Source organism: Poecile atricapillus, chromosome 15 (genome assembly GCF_030490865.1).
Source record: "Poecile atricapillus isolate bPoeAtr1 chromosome 15, bPoeAtr1.hap1, whole genome shotgun sequence".
NCBI lineage: Eukaryota > Metazoa > Chordata > Aves > Passeriformes > Paridae > Poecile > Poecile atricapillus.
Window position 1 is genome coordinate 14485380 of NC_081263.1, and position 15967 is coordinate 14501346.

General features: G+C 43.1%; 1 protein-coding gene across 1 annotated transcript; it reads left to right on the forward strand.

Moving 5' to 3' along the window:
• Positions 1-3187: 3187 nt before the first annotated feature.
• On the forward strand, positions 3188-7673 carry GDF5 (growth differentiation factor 5). Its single transcript, XM_058850453.1, has 2 exons — positions 3188-4388; positions 5938-7673. The coding sequence occupies exons 1-2, from the start codon at positions 3755-3757 to the stop codon at positions 6804-6806; spliced, it is 1503 nt and encodes a 500-aa protein (XP_058706436.1). The 5' UTR covers positions 3188-3754; the 3' UTR covers positions 6807-7673.
• Positions 7674-15967: the final 8294 nt, after the last annotated feature.

Consider the following 15967-nt stretch of genomic DNA (forward strand, 5'->3'; position numbering starts at 1 on the left):
AAAGTTCTCTTTGGTCAGCTAAGTAATTTGAGATCTCTGAACCTCTGTCTCAATCTTGAACCATTTAATCGTGCTTCTATTACAAAGACGAGCAATACCTATCAAAGGCAATTCAGGCTAATTAACATTGTATACCAAATGGAGGGACTCTGTTAGTGAATAGGCTTGAAGAAGCTTGAAACAAACCCTGAATTTTTCTAACTGGTACAGGCAAAGGTACCAAAAATTAGGAAAAAAAAAATTCCACTTAATTCAGAGTTGAAGGAATTACGTACATCTGTGGAATCAAGAAACAAAAATAACACTCCCACTCAGGATATTCCATGTTTCTAAGATTCTGTGCTTTGTACGTCACTACTGTTTGCAGATGTAGCCAAGTTTCTTGAAAACTAATGTCACAATTATTTCTTTGGACTTCCACTTTTTAATTTAGCATGACAACATTGTAGCACAGTGTTTTAAAATTATGCCACCTTCACATGGGAGTGGAAACATCATTACATTTGTTTTGCTCTTGCCCAAGACAAGTCAGTTTTAATTATAACGTCTCTAAGTTTTGTGTAATTCTTTCCCCTTGAGAAGCACAGAGCTGTTAATTTCCTTCCTAAAATTATAGCTTCATACTTTTAAAAACAGTCCCCCAAGAACTATAGTACAAAGGTCTAAATCCTTACAGAAACAGAATGATAATTTCAGTAAGCAAAACAAGGTGACAGCAAATGGCTTAATATGTGGAGTTAGCTCAGTCCTGTAAGTCCTTTCTGGAAATTAGTCCACCTGGGAAAGGACAATGAAATTCCTGATAGGTCACTAGAATGAAGACTTCCATGTGCAACTCCAGCAGCAAGTGTGCACCAGAGAACAAATTCTAACTCTTGGTATCACATATCCAATGGAGCCATTCATCCTCAGGGAATGGCCATGTTTTCAACACTATGAAATCTTCCTCTGGCTCCCCAGAGCGATCCTTTCCTCTAGAGCACGCTGGACATCCAGAAGGGCTCGCTGAGGTTGTCTGAGAAGGCATCACAGCTCATGTAGGCACAATCTCAGGACCTGGAGAGCAGGAGAAAATGCACTTCCAAGGAGCAGGAACATGGGTGTTCCTCCCTTTTCAAATCCATGCACACACTGTGTGAGGGAGAAGCTGCTGTCACAGAACAGGTTGAGAAGGACAGGTGGGCTACATGAACCCAGCCACGTGAGGGTGCACAGAAATTTGGCTGGTGGTGAGCAGTGAGAGGCTTGGAACTGTGTCCTATATCCAAAGCCTCACCAGCAGGAAGGTTTCTAGCTGCATATTGAAGATACCAGTGGAGTTTGAGTTAAGCCAGCTGGAATTACTCCACTTTGGGAGTTTATAGGAACCCCCAAGTCTGTGTGTCTTGTTCAAGGTCACCATTCCACTCTGGGGTCTGTGGGGCTCAGTGCATTCTACAGCATCTGTGTTCCTGTGGTTCCAAGCACTGAGATGGAGTTTGATTCAAGACAGCCTCTTTTAAAGAGGGAGATTAGTTTGCACACCTTGTTCTGCTTGCTTTTCCTTTTTCTTTCTGTTTAGCTCTGTCCAGCCCACTAAGATATTTTAATCTCAGACATGCAAATATTCTTTGAACACATGAATGATCATGCTTTAATCTGATTTACTAAGATAAGGCCAATGTAATCACATTGTACAACCTCCTGCTCTTTCATGTCCATCTCTTAAATAATTTTTAAATCTACTTGCAAATCTCAGCCAAGTTTGAGAAAGCAAACACCCTTTTAAGGATATTAAATTCTTTCAAGCATTGTGAAAACTGGAAGCTGGATAGATTAAAAGTGGAAGCTCAACATTTAGCTACTTTTGTGGCTTACTGGCAAGCTGATCAATACCCCCATGGTGCAGAACCAGAGACAGCACACCACCCAGCAGAAAGGTGGGCAATATGGGAAGGACAAAGTGATGGCATGGCTGGGACGGCCATGGGATGGTGTGGAGTGACTACTGCGATATGGTTTCAGCAGAGGTAACTCCCAGGAGAAGCTGCTTTACTTTGTAGGGAAATATCAAAAGCACAACTGACATCAGAGGAAGGGCCATTAGATCAAAATCAGGAGGATCATGATTTGAATCTACCTTATTTGTGACATCTGTAAAATCACTTAACTCTTCTGTCCTTCAGTTCCTCCATCAAAACAAGTGAAGCATTCAGAGCTCCTCATATCATGAAGTTGTTATTTATGAAAGCAGTTCAGTGTTTCTGATACTAGTCAGGGTGGGTGGGGAATGCTACAGCACACACAGAACAAGCTAAAAAGTGGTGTGCCTTTTCCCTTTCATCTTAACTGAGAAAGAAAAGCAATTGCAGGATAAGGACTGGGATTAGCATCAGTGCAGAATGAGAGAAGGGTCCCAGTAATCCCTGCTGAGTCCAGCCCAATGCCTCTTTTCCCGAAGGCTCATTTAGAACAACAGTTCGTTTTTGGCAGCTTATGAAAGACACATTTGCTTCACACTCTCTTCTGGATGGCTGAAAGCCGCAGGACAGCCCTGACCGTAGGAGCACTGGGTTTTACCTGCAGCCTTCTTGGGACCCCGTTGTCAGCAGTTTTTGGACATTTTAAAATTAAAACAAAGGCTGGTGCTCAGCAGTCTCGGGAGGAAAGATGGGGTTCGGCCTGTCTCCAGCTCCCGAGCGGCTCTGGAGGAGAAGGAGGAGGATGGCTGCCTGCAGGGTGCACTGCTGCCCCGCTGCACCGCGCCCGCCCCGCGGGGCATCCCCTCCGGCAGGAGCTGCTGCTCCAGCTGGGCTGACAAGGGGGTTTTTTAAAGCACAGCAATAAATAAGCCAAAATACAGTGACTGCGGGCACGGCCCTGTTGTGTTTGTGTAAAATTAAATGTTACCCTCGTTAAGCCCCTGCATTACAGCACAGCCCTTCCTTCAGTCACAGGGGGACAGAGTTCTCTGGAAAAAGAGCTACATGAATTATTTCTAAATTAGTTAATGTATGTGTCCAGTGGACTGTGTGACAGCTCTCAGTTGTTGATCTTGCAGTTTGTCCTGTCTAAATGTGAAGTTCATCGAGGGCTGAGGCAGAGGTCATACTGCCACTTGAAAAGGCATCCTCTGGAGTTTTGAGCCTGTGGAGCTGTTTCACATGAGGCAGAGTATGACTCATGCTAATGAAAAGGGTAAAGAAGATTTTTTTAAAGAAATATATCGCAGTTAAATTAGTTTAGACAGCATGACATCAGAGAGTAATTAAATAGGTTTGTTGGAATTCCGTTTCCAATTCCAGAGTTCAGGTTTGTAAAAGATTTCTGAGCACCTGCAGGTCTCTGTGTGTGAAATATTTTCACTGGAAAGGATTCAAAACTCAAAACTTTAAAAAAACCTTTTAACACAGAGGCAGCATTACGCCATTCTTCCTTCTTGGAAAAAAAAAAAAAAACCCTTGGATTTAAACAAGACTCCTTCAAGTTTTCAGTCAGTTTTACAGAAGAAAACGAGGTGGTAAACTTTCTCTTTTCAAGAACAAGTTCTTTATAGCTGCTAACTGAAGTCAGGGGAGATCGTATCTGAGTACATGAGCATTTCCACTATGGGACTGGATACAAGTATTGAACAACGATATTTGAAATGTTTTAATCTCAAACGAAAGCCATTTTTGCTAACTTTGGTTTTTAATTTCTTTCATGTTTTCTTCTGCCAAACTGGAGGAACCTTTTCTGATTTTTTCTTTAGTGGCATTCAGAGGAAGACCAGAGGATGAAAATCCTGCATTTTCTCACTTTACTGCTTTGGCATTTGACTTGGCTGTCTCTGGATCTAGTTCCTGGAGCGCTGAGTAATTCTGAAGCAGGCCAGGGTAATCCAGGATCTAAACTAGGTTTTTTGAAAGCAGAAGGAAAGGAGAGGAATCCCTCCACACGGGCAGGTACACTGAGGACTGCAAGCCATGGATACAGTGCTGGGACCTCAAAGGCCAGGACTAAAAGCAGTGCTGTTCAGGCTGGAGCTCTGCTGGCCAAGAACGATGACTCAAAGAAGGTTCCCTCAAGAACAGCAGCCACGGAGGGCAAGGTAGGACATCTCCCCAGCAGACCTTCTGGAGTAAGGACAGTGACTCCAAAGGTTCAAAATCTTAGCAGCAAGGTGGCTTTGAAAAAAACTGGCACAAGCAGTACTGACACTGATTCTTTCAAAACCAAAAAGACTAAAGAGCCTGTAACCCAGAGGGAAGCTAAGGAAACTTTCCGACATCCCCCGATAACGCCACATGAATACATGCTCTCTTTGTACAGGACTCTCTCAGATGCAGAAAGAAAGGGTGTTAATGGAAGTGTAAAACTGGAGGCTGGACTTGCCAATACAATAACCAGCTTTATAGACAAAGGACAAGGTAAGAAAGGAGCTGGTGTGTGAGTGAGTGTGGACAGAGAGAGATGCCTGTGTTTATAAATGCAGAGTGTATTAGAAAATATTCATATTTTGGTAAAGTCAAATAGCTCTATTTAATGTAAATGAAATCACACAACTTTGCTGCAGATTATGTCCTCCTGCCTTATCTTGGAAAACTCATTTACAGGCAGAACTAGATGGTTGTGTGGCAGCCAAAGAAAACATTTAGGCAGTATTTTAGATGCATATTGTTGAAAATCAATCAGTCTTTGCATGCTTAGGTGTTTAAAATCTTTTGCATTTTTGTCTTATTTTCTTTCTAGCAAGCTGGAAACTAGCTCATGGAAACAGCTAACATTAGGCTGTAGTGTGCCTGAAAACATAATACACTAAGAACAGAGCTACTCTGTGAAAAAAACCCACAATTTTCAGCATGAAAGGGCCAGTCTGGTTTGTTCAAGGTAGAATTGTGAGGAGCTACACTGCAGACCCAGAAGTCATTATCCTGTGGAGTGGGTGTATCTGTACTAGCTTAAAGCTTTCAGGTACCACCAAGAAGCCCATAGCTCAGCACAGGCTACCAAGGGTAATAACATCCAGGACTCCAGAATTTGCAGCTCACCATTTCTGTTCCAAACACTTTTGGAAATTTGGACTAGTGTCTGATTTCACAGGAGGAATAACCAGCCTCCCAACGCATGATGTTCACCTCACCACCCTGCTTTGGGAGGCCCTTGTTGCTTCCAGTGACATTTGTAAGAGTTTTGTCATGGTCAAGGAGGCAACACAGCTGGTGAAGGAATTGTGATGAAAGACTCACCAGGACTGGACTTGTTTGCCATCTCTTCATTAATAGCTTGGCTGCTGGGAAGGGGGGATACACTGCTCACAAGTGCTGCCTCCAGGTTCCCAGCTTGCCACTGGAAGGCACTGTTAATGTCACGTCACTGGAAGGCTGGCTCAGCCATATTCCTCACCAGCTGAAGCAAGCAAATGTAAAGTCAGGATAATGAAAAGAATGATTTTCTGCCCAGGTTGAAAAATTGTGAATTATGTGGTGTTTAGTTAAGTAGGCAATTATCCTTGTGTCTGGCAGTTCCTGAGGATGCTGGTTTTAGAGAACTAATTCACCATTGTATCATGTAAGAGTAAATTTGCTCATGTTTGGAGCCAGCATAAGGCCTGGCTACTACCAAGCTCTGTTTCAGTAATTTAAGTAGGATATAAATGGTGAATAGGTCCTGTCACTGCTCAGCCCTGAAAAAGTATTATTTTTTAACTGGCTGATCACAACTTTGAAGGTAGAAAATGCCTACTGATGAAAGAAAGGAGATTTCTACAAGGCAGATGCAGAAACTCATTTCTCTGGTGAGTCCCTGTGTTCTTCTGAGTCCCTGCATGGAGCTGATCCCTTAGACAAAAATTGCTCTTTCTGTTCAGTGGGCTAACTTCAAGGCTTATAAGCAAATAGGAGGAAAACCACTAAGAACTGATTAAGTTATATTGGTCTGTGCTTGATATACATTTAAAAATCTGTGTGCTTTTTTTAGATGAGCGAGCACCAACTATAAGAAAACAAAAATATATTTTTGACATCAGTGCATTAGAAAAAGATGGCTTGCTGGGAGCAGAGCTTCGAATACTGAGGAAAAAACCTTCTGATACATGGAAGTCTCATTCTTCTGGAAAAGCTTCCCAAGTAAAATTATTTAGTTGCTCTACAAACAGACAAGCCTCAACGCTCTTGGACTCTCGGACTGTCAGTATCACTGATACACCCAAGTGGGAAGTGTTTGACATCTGGAAGCTTTTCAGAAACTTTAAAAACTTGGTTAATTTGTGTTTTGAACTGGAAACTTTTGACAGGGGAAGAGCTGTTGATCTCAGGAGTGTGGGATTTAATAGAACAGGAAGACAGGTCAATGAAAAGGCTCTGTTCTTGGTGTTTGGAAGGACAAAAAAAAGAGACTTATTCTTCAATGAAATCAAAGCTAGATCCGGCCAAGATGACAAAACTGTTTATGAGTACTTATTCAACCAGAGGCGGAAGAGAAGAGCTCCTCTAGCAACACGGCAAGGGAAGAGGCCCACCAAGAACCTGAAGGCAAGGTGTAGCAGAAAAGCCCTCCATGTGAATTTTAAGGATATGGGCTGGGATGACTGGATAATAGCCCCTCTGGAGTATGAGGCGTATCACTGCGAAGGGCTCTGTGAATTCCCCCTCCGATCCCACCTGGAGCCCACCAACCACGCGGTTATCCAGACATTAATGAACTCCATGGATCCCGAATCCACCCCCCCGACTTGCTGCGTCCCAACCCGGCTGAGCCCCATCAGCATTCTTTTCATTGACTCTGCAAATAACGTGGTCTACAAGCAGTATGAGGACATGGTGGTGGAGTCGTGTGGTTGTAGGTAGCAGAACAGTTGCTTGTGTGAATATATTATGAAAGGTAATATGACACATTGGACATAACTTCTCCTCAAACAAGGTTAACTAGATTTCTTACCCCTAGGGTAAGTATGTTTACAAGGATGTAGCAATAAACCCACTGTTTCTGTATTTTCCCCATGGACATATTTCAGCAGCATTTGGATGCTGTCACACAGCTGGATTTAAGGCCTTGTGCCGCTGGCAACACAGGACTGACTCTAACTGAAGTCCATGACAGAGAAGATGATACCTCTACACCTTGAGATCTCCTGCTTTTAGCCTCGAAGCAGTGGATGGAGATCATATCAGTGAGCTGTGGATATGACCTGTTTGTTCCTTGAACATTGTTCTTGAGACTGAATTTCTGCCTGATTCCCTTGGGATTTGTCCATTCATAAATGTGAGAAAAGAGTCCCAGTGTTGAGAAGTGTTGTGTTCTGGTGTGCCCCCATCTTGGTGTAAATAGTTGCACTGTAATATGATTTCTTTCTGATTAGCTCTTGAAACTATGCATATATAAAAAGGGGTCATTAAATATAATATGTTGGTTTAGTTTTAAGTTTTATGTGAAGATAGGTGATGCAGGAACTATTTGCTTCCATGTATGTTTTCCTCCAAGCTACATATCTTTCTTAAGTATCCACCTTTCCATTATTATGTAGCAAAATATATTAGTCTGTATAAGGTCCAAGTTGTTCTCAAACGCTCATAGTAAAAGTGTTCAATTATGGCATAAGATGTAATAAATTATTGACACAGTGCTGCATTGTGCCTAGCTGTCCAACTCTGCATAATTATAATGCAATTAAGAAATTGTTTTATGTTTTTGTACAATAAATACAAGTGAAAGGGACTTTTCCATGCAGCAGAATACCAGGGGTTTGTAAAACACGTTTGTGTTTTTTGCTGCCACAGAGAGAAGCTCTGGAAACATTGAAAGAAAGGTATGAAAGGAAGGCCTGGTTTGATCTGGTGGGGAATGACACTATGACTTGATGTGTCTAGGGCAAAAATGAGTTATGCAGATGGTTGCAAAAGAGCTTTGGTATTCTTTTATTCCATCCTCCAAGGGCTGTGTGCTTGTATATCCCCTTTATCTATTATAGACATGGATTATAAATGGGGTTGACCCTGTATGTTTCCATCCACAAAAGTGGGTACCAAATGTTCAACTACAGATGGATCAGAAAGGTCCTATGAACCACGAGAAATTACTGAAGGAGTTTACCAATAGTACAAAATATAAATGCTAGGGTTTGATATTGCTTAGACCATTGAGTCCTAAGATTTCCTGGTTCTGCACAGCATCACAGGTGTGGATAGAAGCAAGGAGCTGAGTACAGTCCCCAAGGTCCTTCTGCTCACTACCCCAGTCTGGACATGCTAAAGCTCACACCAGCAGCAAACCATCCTAAATTCCTGATCAATGGCCATAAACAGTGACATAAAGCTCTGCCCTTCCTCCTGCACTCTCTGGGCAGTTCAGCCTTTAACCAGATTAATGTACCTGGATAAGCAGCCTTGCTCCCAGACACCTGGGGGACCCCTGTGCAGGTGACCTGCCCTGTGCCCTCACCTGCAGATCAGGGATGCAGAACAGCCCTGCAGGGAGCTTTGGTCTGTGGGATTTCCTCAGTGCCATCATTCCTGCCTGCAGAGACTGACACTGCCTGGTTTTCCTGCCTGCCGGGACTGCTTGACTGCTGCAAACCTGGGGACCACAAAACTGCGCTTGCAGCTGAATCCCCAGCGTGCAGGGCAGCAGACACCTAGAATGACAAGCACTTGAAGCTACTTTGTAACAAGTGTGTGAGAAATTTGGGCATTTTATGGGTCTTTTTGGTGGGTCAGGGCTGCCCACAGGAATTCTCCATTTCCCTTCTGGACTCTCAGTGTGTGCTTCCCAGGTCCTGCTCTTCCTCATCCTCATGGAGCCTTAGGCTGGGCACAGAAGTTACTGACCCCAGCACTAACTGCGCATCACCAGCCAGTCTTTCAAAACTACAAATCTAAGATTTACTAAAAGCTGATTTAGGTACCACTGATTTTTACCGTTGCCACAGCAGGAGGCAAAACATTCCCCTGACAAGTCCCAAGCCAGGAGAGCAGCTCAGGCTTTTTTTTTCCCCCAATCTGCTCAAGCAGTTCTTTTCCTGCTCCTGGCTGTTCTCAGGTGTGTTTGCAACTTCCTCTAGCACTGACTCCAGCTATCTCCTGGAGAGGTTTGCTAGATGACCATGACAAAGGGTTGTCTCTTTTCTTCCTTAGGCAAGTGCTGCTCCCACTCTCTGGGAATGCTGTTTTCACATTCCCAAGGAAATCTCTGCTCAGATGTGTGACACACAGCTGTGCCATGCCTGTCACTAACCACACAGACACGTTCCTCAATGGCTCAGGGTGATCAGTTTAAAATAGCAAATACTGCCTATTTAAATACACTTGAAGCAAATCTAAGTTAAGACAAGTTAACTCCTGGGATTAGGTGTGCCTGCATGGGCCAGTTTGCTTCAGTACCACCTGGATTCATCAAGTGCTGTAATAACTGTGGACAGGAGCACTGGTGTTACACGCAAGGCATGATAGCTTGTAAATCGGACAAGGACAGTTCCTGTTTGGTTCACACTGCAGAGCTGGTGACCAGTCTAAGAGTCCTGGTGAGGTTGGTCACGATAGAAAGTTTCTAAAACCTAAAAAGTTTCTAGAACCTCTCTGAGGTTCTTTCTTGCTGTCCTTGTATGACTTTTTCAATGCATGAATAAAGCAAGCTAAAGACTTGGTATTTAAGGAAATGGTATTTAAATTGAGTATGTATCAGCATCTAAAAGGGAAAATATGCCAAGGCTTTGCAATTATCCCGAAGCAAACAGTATGATCTGAGGAAAAATTAAAAGAAATACTGACAAATTAAAGCCTTAAAACCCGCCCTTTGCTAATCATTCAAAAGCCTACATTCTGCTTGATGGGAGAAAAAACCAAACCACCAGTAGGTATGTAATATCAGATTAAATGAATTTGAAACTACAGACAGTAAAATGCTGAAATCATAATGGATTATTACTGCTTCAGAAATGGGTTTGGCCAAAACAGAAGCAGTTTAAACCCAAGTGTACAGATTAGGAAGTAACATGACATTCAGTTTGCTTGGCTGGTCTCTCAAATGCGGTGGCATCCAGAAGGGACAGTCCTGGCACTGCTCAAGTTTGGGTCAGCTCAAAACGAGGAGTTTATAATTGTGGGCATAGGAATAGGGTAGGGTTTTTCCACTTTTCTCAAATTGATTATTCTGGTTTATACCGTTAGTTATAAACCAGTATTGTCATGTCCGGAGTGTCTTTTTGCATTTACATTGTGAAATTGTTCGATAAGTCTGGGAATTGCAGTTCAACACTATTTTATTCTAGAATGCTCTACTGACTTTCTCCATGGTGTAAATGTGTACTAGCCTATAGGTGCTTTATTGGTACATTGTTGGAGGCATTGGAATCCCCTGGCACAAACTTCTGTCTTCTCACAAATTGTTGCCAATCTTGTCAAGACTTTACACAGCAATCTGCAGTTTGAGTTACCTGGCATGTGAACAGAAACAGGCATTGAAATTTCCCAAAGTACATGAATGGCACAGATGAGCACAAAAGAAAGACCCAGGCAGGGTTCACTCAATCTTCATTCCCCTCCAAATGCAGGGGTTTGGGAATAAGGCACACCCTGGAGCTGACAGCACAGAAACTGGAGAGAAACAGGGAATCTTGACATTGGCCAAGGAAGTGGTGGAGTCACCATCCCTGGAAGTGTTCCACAAACAAGCAGATGTGACATTTGGCGATGTGGTTTAGTGGAAGTCTTTTCCAATCTGAGCAATTCTGTGATTCTATGACTGCAGGAATTTGGCACCACTTTCTTTAGCCAGGTAATTATATAATGTGCAAAGATAGACACCCTAAATTATTGTTATGACTTTCTTCCCATGGGTGAGTTGGTGTGAGCAACTGGATGGCAGAAACCTGAGCTGTAAAGCAATACAGGTTAAAAGTTTAGCTTTCCACCTTTATGATGGCAGGTTTCACTCTCTCACTGAGAATGCCTCACTTGTATTTACTTTTTAAGGTCATTATCTGTCCCATGAGAGTCTTTGTGAAGGTCCAAATTTCAAATAAACAGTACACTATAAGACAGGTATGTGTGGATAATTTTTGTTGTATTTGGCTAAAAAATGGGTACTAAGCTCAATAGGTAAACATAAAAGTATGCCATTGAAAACAATGCATTCCCATTAGTGTTTGAGTATGTGCCTAAACTCCATGTACACTTTTACATGGTTATGTCATTTCCTGTGTAAAATGGCCTTGTTTATACAGCAGCCATATGAAAGATGCAGGAGCCCACTATGTGGGCTATTTGAAGCTTTCTTTAAGAAACATAAAAACCCCTTGACCCTTGTATAATAAAAGGTGTTAAAAGATACTGCTTTTATAACATCTTAGCCAAGACTAGTAAGAATGTACAAAGCAAACAATATTTTTTTTTACTTCATAGTCCTAGTCAATCGTGTTATTTTATGGATTTACTGTTGCTGTTGGGTAGTAAAATGATATTTAAAAATAAAATTGCAGGAGATTTCATTGCTTCTCAGCAAATTCAATAAACAATAATCTTAATTTTTTTTGAAAAACAGTAAATACAGAGCAGTAAATGCACTTTGCTGAGTACTCAGAATAGCCCATTTATTCTGTCATTCAGAGTTCACTGATGTCCCTGTTTTCCTCGTTGTTTTTTTTCAGAACTAGTTTCAACTTTCTGAAGTGATTTGGCCAGCTGAAGTAATGCAAATGGATTCAGTTTCCCCTGATGTCATTTTGAAGGGCACAGCTGTCAAGAAAAAATGACTTAGTCAACAATAACAATGATTAATTGGCTAACCCTCTGCTAGGGGACAGCAAATGTTCTTTTCACTGTTTTCTTCTCTTAGAATCTCTTTGATATAACATCTTAAGCTATACTTTGCCATCCAGGAATCCAGGCTAAGCAGCCTCTGCCCATCATACTGCCAGAGAAATGCCATTAAACTAATTAAACTGAATTAAACGAAGGTACTGCTTCTGCACATCTGTTTTTACACAATGCCATTGATTGTGGCATAAAGTCAGAAATAAGGCTTTAACCAGACTCATTTCTGTTTGCTCATGTAAACGTCTTCAAAACATTAATCTTTCTTCAGAGCTCTTAGAAGAGGAACACAACTTGGGTCCTCCCCTTGCTGAGAGAAAGGGATGGATATCTTCCCCACAGCTCTCTTTTCTGCAAAGGTGAAACAAGACTCATAAACTTCAGATGGCAAAGAAGTCATTAACTCATAGGGTTGGTGATCAGGTTACAGGAACCCAGCTAGGGAGGATTAAAGGGCTAAAGGCAGTGAGGGGAGAAGCAGGAGGAGGTGCTCTAAGGGAATATGGCTTGGGAGAGAGGAACTGGGGACAAGTGGCTCTCAGGGGGACACAGGCAGCCCCCACAGCAGCGGGGGTGAGACTGGGTGAAAGACTGAATAATAAGGTGGAGCAATGCAGGAGCAACTGTGAAGGGGATGCACCTCCAAGTGTACTCAAGCTGGGTGGGTGGCAGTGCTGCTGGGGAGCAGACACATCCCAGGTTCTCAAGAAACACCAGGACAAGAGGACACAGACACAAGGTGCCCCAGGGGAGGTTCAGATTGGCCAACAGGAAGAATTTCTTCACAGAAGGAGTTGTCACACATTGGCAGGGGCTGCCCAGATAGATGGTAGAGTCACCATCCCTGGAGGTGTTGAAGTGCTGTGCTTTAGTTGACAAGGTAGTGATCAGTCAAAGGCTGGACTCAATGATCTCAGATGTCCATTCCAACTTAAATGATTCTATGATTCTTTCTATGTGTCTACAAGAAAAAAACACATTATTCTGAGGGCTTGGTGCAAGTAATTCTTTCTTAGCCTATCCTTCTCATGCTAGAGGCTTCCAGGGCTTTCCTGAGAGCTCTAGCCCAGAAGCTGCTGAAGGCTTAGAGCAAGAGCAGGCAGCTGGATCATGGACTCACACAATCATTAGGGTTCGAAAAGACCTCCAAGATCATGGAGTCCAGCCCTCAACCCAGGATTACCACGTTTACCACTAACCCATGTCCCCAGGTGCCAGATCCACACATTTTTGAGCACCTCCAGGGACAGTGACTCCACCACAGCCATGTGCAGCCTGTTCAATGACTGACCACCCTTTCCATGAAAAAATTGACCTCAATATCCAACCTAAACCTCCTCTGGCATAACTTGAGGCTGTTTTCTCTTGTCCTGACACATGTTATCTGGCTGAAGAGACCAACCCCTACTGGGCAACAATTTCCTTCCCTCCTTAGTCTCCTTTTCTCCAGGCTGAGCCCACCCAGCTCTCTCAGCTTCTTCTCATGACACCTGTGCTCCAGACCCTTCCCCAGCTTCACTGCCTTTCTCTGGACATGCTCCAGCCCCTCAATGTCTTTCTTGTCATGAAGGACCCAGAACTGGGTCCCAGGATTCAAGGTGCAGCCTCACCAGTGCCCATCACCAGAGGATGATCCCTGCCCTGGTCCTACTGGCCACATCTTTCCTGGTACAATACTTCAGAAGCTCAGCAGTGGCAAATAACTTCTGACAGTGGCTTTGAACAGACAGAAACAGCAGTAACTTTTCCACAACAATGACTGTGGCCACATGTGCTGTTGTTGGAATCCAAACCAACAGAGGTTAGAAACCTGAGTCTGGATGATGAGGGACTTTCATTTATGAGACTTTCAGGTGGATCACAGATGTCATTGCTGGGCCCCAGGCACAAGCAGTTTATCTTCTCCTAGCCATGTGCAGCCTGGGGTTAAAGGTAGCTCTGGACTTTACAGAGTGCTTAACTTTGGCATTTTTGTGCTTTTCTCAGCAGCCCTTGACTCCAGCAGCTGATTAAGAGCACTAAAGTAAGCAGCTTTCCCAACAGCAAGAGTGAATAGCCAGGGCCTGAGAGAGTGAGCTGAAGTGTCTGTGCTGAGCAGGAGCTGGTGAGTGACACCAGGCTTGGTGTCCCAAATGAGCCCATGGTGTCCCCAAATGGCTGGGGACAGGTACCAGTATTTGGGTTCCTCTGTCCTGTTGAGATTCGGCTGCAGGCATGAGAGGATTGTATTGTCCAGGAGAAAAAGGGAGTGGACAGGCTCCTATTAAACCCAGGAATACCTGGGTTTGTTGGGAGGTTTTTTTACTTGCCAAGGTGATGAGAGCTTGGGCCCAGTTCTTTTTCCCTGCTGCACTTCTCCCTGCTGGAGGCACCAGGAGGGGGAACTCCCCATGTCTCCTACTGCTACTGGGAAAGTCACATTCCTGCCTGTGCCCCACAAGCATGAAGCTGGACAGATTGCACAGAAGGGGTGAGACAGACACCTAACCCTGCACACCACCTGGGGAATAGCTGATCTGATCTCGAGGAAGGACTTAAAGCACATGTTCCCAAATTTGATTGATTCTTCCTGTGTTCTCAGATAAACAGCTGGTTACAGACAACCTGGTGGTTCAGGAGCATTGTGAGAACAGCTGCTGGATCAGTCAAGAGACAGGCAAGAAGCACTGAGTGTGAGGAAGGAGAGAGGGGAGAAAAAAAGGACTTGAGGAACTGGTATAATAATATTTGATCAGTAAGCTCCAGAAAATGTAAGATGGAATCTTTCAGTGGTACACAAACTTTAAACACAAATTGATTATTTGGAATTCTAGAAAAATCTGCTCTTTATCTCAAAACACACTGCGGCTATCTGTCTCTCAAAACATATTTTTGGTAAGAGAAAAAACCATAAGAAATAATTCACTTCTTGCAACAGTAATGAAATATTCCCCATGCCAGTAAGAAAAGAAAGTGATGAGGAGCATGTGCTGGCATTGTCAGAGTTTTAAAATATTTAACCTGTACCAGTAAGCCTACTGATTTTTAATAAATCTTGGGATTTGGAGGAAATTCCAGATGTTTGGGAATCTCAAGAGAAAAGGAACTCAATTCAGTACTTTAAAGGGTGACTGTTCTGAACTGGCAATCATAAGCAAATTATAGGGCTGTTGATGCTGACTGAATCTAATAATGTGGTTGAAGGATGGCAATTTAATTTGCAGGCGATAAGGACAAGAAGAACAATGAGGATCATTTGGCCTGGTGAGCTCTGCTTACCACAGGTGAAAAATTTTACTTCTGAGTCCCTGAAGTGTCTGTTCAGTTTTTACAGCAATCAGGGAAGCAAAAACAACTTTAGGAATGACTGAGAGGGAAACGGAGAATAAATGAGAAGACAATATGCAGCCACTACACACTGAAACACTTTGGGATACAAAAGATCTGGAGAAGGGCAGTAAGAAGGACAGCAAGTATGGAACAATACTTCTGTGAGAGAAGTAATGAGACTGGAGACCTTCAGTGAAAGGTGACTGGGGCAAGAAAGAAAAGTGGTGAGGACTAAGAATGTGAACTGGGAGCAAGCAGTATACCAAATGATAGTGGCTCAGGACAGGCTTGAAGGAAGCAGAAAGACACTGATACTGTCAGGGTAGCCCAGCTGCAGAACTCCTGAGCACACCCTGGTTGGGATGCTAAAATTTATATAAGTTTTTAAAAAAAAAAAAAGGAAGAAAAATCCATGAAAAGCTGCTGACCATGAGTCCATGGGACTTTCTGAGTCCCTGGCAGCTGGAAGTTCAAGAGCTCTGCCAAAAAACCCCTTGCTGCACATTTGCCCTGTCTTTATTTTCTTTATAGGGATCTGCTGTTCCCTATAGAAGATGAGTTCCATGGGATCCGTGGTCTAACTTCACAAAACTATTCTTTCATATGAAGCCCAAAACTTGGAGTAAACTGGTAGAATGGGACATCATGGCTCAAACCAGTAGGACTTAGCAGGGATTGGCCACTGTCCTGTAAGAGGAGCATGGCTGTCTGATGTGGTGTCTCTTTTCCCATCTATTTTTTTTAAAAAGCCTATTTTTAGAGTTCTGTGGAATTAAATGACGCTATATAATAGCTGGGTATTACATATTTGGAAAGAGAGACCCAGGATTGATTTAAGGACCTAAAGTTTTAAAAAGCTCACCACATTCAGCTCTAAGCTAATTCTGGGAATA